Consider the following 8085-nt stretch of genomic DNA (forward strand, 5'->3'; position numbering starts at 1 on the left):
TTCTATTTTGAATAATTTACTAATCAGCTGCATTTCCTAACATAGTATAAAATATATACTAAATATAATTATAACTAGCTCAACCAGCTGCTGGTTTCTGCAAACTGGGTTTAGAAAAATCTTCATCAAAGGTACTATGTCACCTAGCAAGGAAAGTGCAGATACATGCCTGATGACAAGAGCTCAGGTTGTTAATGTGATAATAAATAGCAGGTCAGTTGAATCAAGGCAACTGGAGTCTGCCACCACAATAGCTCAGTGGGAAAATGCATCATATGGTGTTATTTGGAGCCACAAGATGAGGAAGGTCCTGAATTCAAATTTTTCGTTGCCAATCTTTCCAATTCTTTGTCAAATCACAAACGCCAGAGGTCACCTTGCACACATCAAGGATCACTCTGTGCCAATGCTCTTAGCCAAAAGGCCGAGAGCCACTGCACCGTTCCTGGAAGTACTGCAATACCAGGTTCGTGCCATGGAGGTGGATGGGTCAGGCCCCCCACACACCTCCGTGGAGGTGGATGGGTCAATCCACCCCACCCACCTCCTATTTCCAAAAAGCATAGGAGAACCACCTTCCTGATCCAGGGAGAACCACTTTGGGGTCATGGTTACTCCCCTGTCAGGTCAGTTACGCATGATCTTAGCCAAAAGGCCGAGAAGCAATAGGTCCTGAATTCATTCCCTGTTTGGGAATGTCACCAGGTGGCAGTAACGGTGCTGTAATTGGCCTCAGCAACCACAGACTAGGGAGAGAACAATCTGGCCTAAGTTGCTAATCTTGATTGCTGTCAGTGACCACTGCTGAAAAGTGATGGCTAGAAGGGGAGGATCCCACTGGCCAAACAATCTCCTAGGCTGAAAATCCACCAGGATGCACTCATGAGAACCTCCGTCTCTGACAAGAGTCAAGTATGCAAGGTTGGGGCGGGGAGGTCCCTTGATTTATATACAAATTACAGGTGCCCGCAACATTTGGGACCAGCTCGGGTGCAGAACTCACTGAAGAGGCCACAAATTGAAACAGAACAATGGCCAGTTGGGGAGGGATGTCAAGGGCTTATTTATCACCTCCCCGGAAAGAATTGAAGACTTCCCTCTATGCCCTCCTTTGTAAGCATTTAAATATTTTTCATTACAGCTGTTTGGCAGCCCAGTGTACCCAACCCTATCTGTTATACCACCCCTGATCCTATACTAGGTCTTTCTGAGAATTTGGAGCATGGGAACTCAGCATTGGGATTCCCCATCCCCTCCAAACTTGCTGGCTATGTAAGGGATGGGCATAAAGCCAGGACCTGATATATATATCCTGGCCTAATTTACGGCCTTTCCAGCAGCATTATAGGGGGAGCATGCTGGAATGAGACCCTCGCTGCCTAGAAGAAGAATGGCCAATTGGGTGAGGAACAGTTCCCTAGTTGAAAGAGTTTGCAGGATCCTTTTTGTGAAGCCTCTGCTGTTCGTCTTGAGTAACCTACATGAGAGCTATGTTAATTGGCTTTCTCTCATGTAGGTTTTCATGCTTTATTTCTGAGGGAACAATTTGCATCTACTCAGCACCTCCCTCGATAACCAAGCTGATTTCAGGATAGCATGAGATCAGGAATCCATGTGGAGAATTGTAAAGGAAATCAATGGCAATATGCTAGTGCAATTATGCAATATACAATAAGATCATCTCCATTTATTTTATCTTGTCCTTTTTTGCACGTAGCCTGTGTGATCATATAAACACAGATAGAGTCTGCTAATGCACTGACTGACTACTGCCTGAATGTTTCCTCGCAACTTATAACTGCAATAACATTAGTATTATACTGATTTTCCTTACAAGAAATCAGATCAAAATCAGAAATCTAATTATACCAATCTGTCACTAACAATTTAACATCTATGTCAAAAGTTTATCCAGGCTGCGTTTCCATTTATTTTAATATTCGTATTTCCACAGAACCAGTTTATAAGGATTTGTGTTTTGTAGTTGTTGCCGCTACAATACTTGTTACAATATCTACTCTTCTAATGTTCTTCCTATGGATCTGCAATCAAAGTGTGGAACTGTTCAAAATGAAGAGGAGAGCACAAAGTGTAAATGGTAATCTCATCATAGTAAGTGTGGTTTGATGGACTAAGAATTCATCATAGTGAAGCATGGAGATAATTATTTTGTGAACTGCATAATTTTTTCACAGAATAACAACTCAGGGTTATAGATACATCTTCTAAATTTGTATTAACTTGTAATAATTAACTTGCACTAGAATTAGTGAAACACTAGTGCACTTTTGCCCATGCTCCTAAAATTCCTCCTGGGACTGAACTGGCTTAAAGCATGTTAGTAGCTTTTTATCATCTCTTGAGGGCCAATTAACAGCAAATGAGCAGATGTGCACATGGTTGCCTTCCAGCTCAGCTCATGTGAATGAAACTGGCTATAGAGGTGACATTAAAGCAGTGAAGAGGATTGTCAGAAGTTTAGCCTGGGGTAGAGAGGGAGCTATTGCAAAAAGTGACTCAGCTGTTTCAAAGCACAGAACAACAACAAAGCAGTGACAGGATCGGTCCAAGTCAGCATGGATTTATGAAAGGGAAATCATGCTTGACAAATCTTCTAGAGTTTTTTGAGGATGTAACTAGTAGAGTGGACAAGGGAGAACCAGTGGATGTGGTGTATTTGGATTTTCAAAAGGCTTTTGACAAGGTCCCACACAAGAGATTAGTGTGCAAAATTAAAGCACATGGCATTGGGGGTAATGTATTGACGTGGATAAAGAATTGGTTGGCAGACAGGAAGCAAAGAGTAGGAATAAACGGGTCCTTTTCAGAATGGCAGGCAGTGACTAGTGCGGTGCCGCAGGGTTCAGTGCTGGGAACCCAGCTATTTACAATATACATTAATGATTTAGACGAAGGAATTGAACGTAATATCTCCAAGTTTGCAGATGACACTAAGCTGGGTGGCAGTGCGAACTGCGAGGAGGATGCTAAGAGGCTGCAGGGGGATTTGGACAGGTTAGGTGAATGGGCAAATGCATGGCAGTATAATGTGGATAAATGTGAGGTTATCCACTTTGGTGGCAAAAACAGGATGGCAGAATATTATCTGAATGGTGACAGGGGAGGTGCAACGAGACCTGGGTGTCATGGTACAGCAGTCATTCAAGGTAGGCATGTAGGTACAACAGACAGTAAAGAAAGCAAATGGCATGCTTGCCTTCATAGCGAATTTGAGTATAGGAGCAGGGAAGTCTTACTGCAGTTGTACAGGGCCTTGGTGAGACCACACCTTGAGCATTGTGTGCAGTTTTGGTCTTCTAATCTGAGGAAGGACATTCTTGCTATTGAGGGAGTGCAGCGAAGGTTCACAATACTGATTCCCGGGATGGCAGGACTTACATAGGAGGAAAGACTGGATCGGCTAGGCTTATACTCACTGGAATTTAGAATAATGAGAGGGGATCTCATAGAAACTTATAAAATTCTGATGGGACTGGACAGGTTAGATACAGAAAGAATGTTCCTGATGTTGGGGAAGTTCAGAACCAGTGGTCACAGTCTAAAGATAAGGGGTAAGCCATATAGTACCGAGATGAGGAGAAACCTTTTCACCCAGAGAGTTGTGAGCCTGTGGAATTCTCTGCCACAGAAAGTTGTTGAGTCCAGTTCGTTGGACATATTCAAAAGGGAGTTAGATGTGGCCCTTACGGCTAAAGGGATCGGAGGTATGGAGAGAAGGCAGGAGTACTGAAGTTGCATGATCAGCCATGATCATTTCGAATGGTGGTGCAGGCTCGAAGGGCCGAATGGCCTGCTCCTGCACCTATTTTCTATGTTTCTAAATGTATCAACTCTTACTTTATTGAACATGCTGAAGGAACAGCAGAGGAGGGTCAAGAACACCTGAGACATAGGAGGAGGACCACTAGGATTGACTAATATCCTAGGTAGTGTGTCCAGTTCAACCACGTTAATGATTAATGTATAAAGATGCAACATCTGGTCCGTGAGTGCCAGCCTAGATTTTTTATTGGGTGCACCATAAGATGTTCTGACTAAACCTTCTGCCTTCACCCCTGTGGCTTCTATGCTGCTCAAAAATAGTACTGAGTACAGAACTCTTGCGGCACTACACTACCCAACTGTGTACCAACTGTTTGCATTGTGCTCTGTAAGGAGATATTGGAAGTGCAGGTGCTCCCGATTCAGCAGCAACTGCGGCGATGTTAGGCCTCCACCGAGCAGCAGCTAGCCCTTCTTCAGCCGTCACCTCTGTCCCTTCCACATGCTAGTACTGGTTTACCCTGGGCTAAAATCCTCCAGAGTATGAATCCCTGGGCTGATACGTCCTTGAATAGTAATGATGCTGAGTACAACTCAAATTCGTAACAAAAAAAGACCAGGTGATAAGTCAATACACATAATTAGGCATGTTTTAGTGGACAAACGCTAAGTGGAGGATTTTGCAAGAAAACATAATTTAACATGATGTCCAATACACTTGCTGAACACAGAAAAGATACACAATTATAATGATATGAACAAGAAGCGTGTTCCCCTCCTTTAGCATGTGCATCATTCATGTTGGGTAGCTTTCCAAGTGACAGCCTCTATGATTACATCTTCAAAAGATGTTGAATCGGCTTGTCTGCACGCTGTGCCTTCTGCAGAAAGCAGCCCTTCTATGTTGAGCAAATATTAATATTCTGTGTTGTGTATGTGTTCAGGCCCGCATGAAAATTGCATGGGGCCATCCTAGGGCACAATGAAGCAGCAAGAAGCAGGAGGCCATCATTGAAAATCCACCCTCTAGATGTCCAAAAATACCTGGAAAATTGGAGGATAAATTCTTATTTTCCGAGGAGGGATCTCAAATGGAGCATGAGTTCGGGATAAGGCTACAGCACTTTGTCAGTTTGTTAACCTAAGATCCCTTTGAGTGTAACTCCATCTCCCTTGCTCTCCAAAGTCGTTGAACATGTTGTCACCTCCCAAATCTGTGCCCATCTTTCCCACAACTCCATGTTTGACCCCCTTCCTCCAGCAGGCTTCTGCCACAGTACCAAAATGGCTCTTTTCAAAGTCACAAATGACATCCTATGTGACTGAGGTAAACAATACCTCCTCATCCTTCTTGACCTATCTGCAGCCTTTGACACGGTTGATCGCACCATCCTCCTCCAATGCCTCTCCTCCATTGTCCAGCTCGGTGGGACTGCCCTCACCTGGTTCCTTTCGTTTCTATCCAGTCAAAGCCAGAGAATCACCTGCCATGGCTTCTCTTCCCACTCACACACTATTACCTTTAGGATCCACCAAGGACCTATACTTGGCCCCCTTCTATTGCTCATCTCCGTGCTGCCCCTCGGCGACATCATTTGAACAAGCATGTTGCAAATTAACTCTGACACCCAGCTCTACCTCACCACCACTATTTCTCTCGATCCCTGCACCGCTTCTAATTTGTCACACTGATTGTCTATCATGGATGAGCAGAAATATCCTCCAACTAAATATTGGGAAAAGACATTGTCTTTGGTTCCCACCACAAACTCCATTCCCTAGCAATTGACTCCATCCCTCTCCCTAGCCACTGTCTGAGGCTGAACAGGACTGTTCACAACCTTGGCATCCTATTTAATGCTGAGCTGAGCTTCCGACCCCATATCCTCTCTTATCACCAAGACCGCCTACTTCCACCTCCAGGGCATTGCCCATCTTCACCCTGCCTCAGCTCATCTGCTGATGAAATCATCATTTATATGTTACCTCGAGACTCGACTAGTACAATGCTCTCCTAGCCTGTCTCCACCTTGCATCCTCCCTAAACTTGAGCTCATAAAAAATTCAGCTGTCCATATTCTAACTTGCACCAAATCCCGTTCACCCATCACCCCTGTGCTCGCTGACCTACATTGACTCCCGATCTAGCAATGCCCACTTTTAAAATTCTCATCCTTTTCAAATCCCTGCATATTTTGCCACTATTTATTTCTGTAACTTCCTCCAGCCCTCCGAGATCCCTACACTCCTCCAATTCTGGCATCTTGCGTGTCCTCGATTTTCATTACTCCACCATTGGCGGCCGTGCCTTTAGCCATCTAAGCCGTAAGCTCGGGAATTCCCTCCATGAACCTCTCCGTCTCTCTCCACCTTTAACTCGCACCTTAAAACCTACCTCTTTGACCAAGCTTTTGGCCCTCTGTCCTAATAGCTCCTTCGCTGCCTGAGTGTCAAATTTTGAAGTGCCCTGGAACATTTACTACATTAAAGGCACTATATAAATGCAAATTTTTGTTGTAATTTCAGTCCATATGGCAAAGCTATGACATCTGTTATGCATAATAGATGAGTGCCAGCTCATAGTGCAGCCTGTCTATGTGCTCCCATTTCTTTCTTTATCAGTCACACAAATAATATTTCCTTCAATATAACTCATGGTGTTATTTCACCCCTTAGATTTCTATTTAATTCTCCATAGCTTTTCCCAAGTTGAGTCAGCTCAACAATAGACAAGTATACAAGTTTACACATGTCAACACCATCAGTTACTGTTCCTAGTATTATGGCACTACATAGATCTGAAACAGAACTTACCATTTCAAGTATGTTGCCTGTGACCAAAAAGTGTCTCAATCAGTTTCATCGTAGGTTTTCAAATCAATTCTTTACGTGATTCTACAAAATTGTGTAATAATTCTAAATCTGAGACATTTGCATACTTCCTCTATCTCAGTTACTGTTATTTTGTTTTAACTTTTAAAACTGCTTGTAAGTAGTTTAAAAACAATAATTCATAAAGAACAGCTGCTTATAACATACCATAAAGTCATGCTCAGTGGCATTAGAAATATGGACAGCCAGTCAAATCATTTTACAGCGGGAACGGATGGTTCTCAGACTGCCTTAAACGAGATGCTATGTACAAAGCATTGTATGAATGTTGACTGAGGCACACATTATAATGTTTCAGATTATTTGCCAATTTAGTTGAACACACCATCTCTTTAATTGGAAGATGTTAAAGGTACAGTGTCAACAAACGAGGGACAATTAGCAGCGAGGTCTTTCATGTCTTGCTTAAAACCACTACTGTGATATAAATAGAAACCACACCAAACAACACTGCTGCTTGAAACACTCAGAAACCCAACATAATTAAGGTTCAACTTTGATGCATCTTGATAATGCTCAGTTGTGGCATAAAAAGCTGGCAACTATCTGTTCTCTATATAGATATACATTCAAAGCTACTCGTTTTCCTTTGTTGACTAGAATATGATTTTTTAATTATGTGCTCTGCTTTTTCTTCTATGTCTAAGATTCTACAGATATGGAACTATTGCCACTTTAACTTCAGATGGCACATTCCAGTTTATATTTTGGAGCAAGACTCTGGTACAATCTGAAAATAGAAGAAATTTGAAGGAATAACTCAGAAACTTTAATGAATGAAAGGGAAATATTTACACTCTGATTATTTCATGCAAAATTATAGCTGAGATGACAAGAGGAAACAGTATACAAAGTAACTAAATGGTCTCAGCAGTTTTGTGATATATTCGTTCTTGCAACTAGTCTTATTAATGTCTATATAATTCAGATGTATTATGAACAATGCATCTTTTACATACATATTGCTTCCACTGCATTGTGGATTGTACAACACCAAAAGCATGTCTTGGGAGTGCAAAAGACATTTAGGAAGTTAAAGCAATACATATTTAAGTAGATTCTAATGAATGTATTCTCTCTAACATTTGTTTAAATGCAGATTGTAGAATTCTTTAAAATGTTGATTTTTGAATGTGTTTGGTGAACTCAGATGTTTAAAAAAATTTAAGAAAACTGTGGTTTATATGCTTTGCAGTACTATAATGGTAAAACTGTTAAGAGGAAGCTACACAAAAATAGTGGATATTTTAATGTGCACTATTTTAGGATACAGTGGGCTATAATTAATATGTACTGTAAAATCTTACTCATTATCGCATTCAGGCTATATATTTTAATTTAAAATTATATTTTCAATCATTTTATTTTTTAAATACTTTGAACTTTTCATCTAAGAATGAAAGTAGCACA

At 41.6% G+C, this 8085-nt stretch overlaps 1 protein-coding gene and 1 pseudogene across 1 annotated transcript in view; one reads left to right on the forward strand and one right to left on the reverse strand.

The window, feature by feature from the left end:
- The window catches only part of LOC139274611 (V-set and transmembrane domain-containing protein 5), a 31178-nt gene extending 26409 nt beyond the window's left edge, over positions 1 to 4769 (forward strand). Inside the window, exons 4-5 of the mRNA XM_070891289.1 lie at positions 1955 to 2112; positions 4728 to 4769. Of these exons, the coding sequence (XP_070747390.1) occupies positions 1955 to 2112; positions 4728 to 4769 (200 nt within the window). The remainder of the gene's footprint in view (positions 1 to 1954; positions 2113 to 4727) is intronic.
- On the reverse strand, positions 430 to 667 carry LOC139275378 (U2 spliceosomal RNA; annotated as a pseudogene).
- Positions 4770 to 8085: the final 3316 nt, after the last annotated feature.

Source organism: Pristiophorus japonicus, chromosome 10 (assembly GCF_044704955.1).
Source record: "Pristiophorus japonicus isolate sPriJap1 chromosome 10, sPriJap1.hap1, whole genome shotgun sequence".
Classification (NCBI taxonomy): domain Eukaryota; kingdom Metazoa; phylum Chordata; class Chondrichthyes; family Pristiophoridae; genus Pristiophorus; species Pristiophorus japonicus.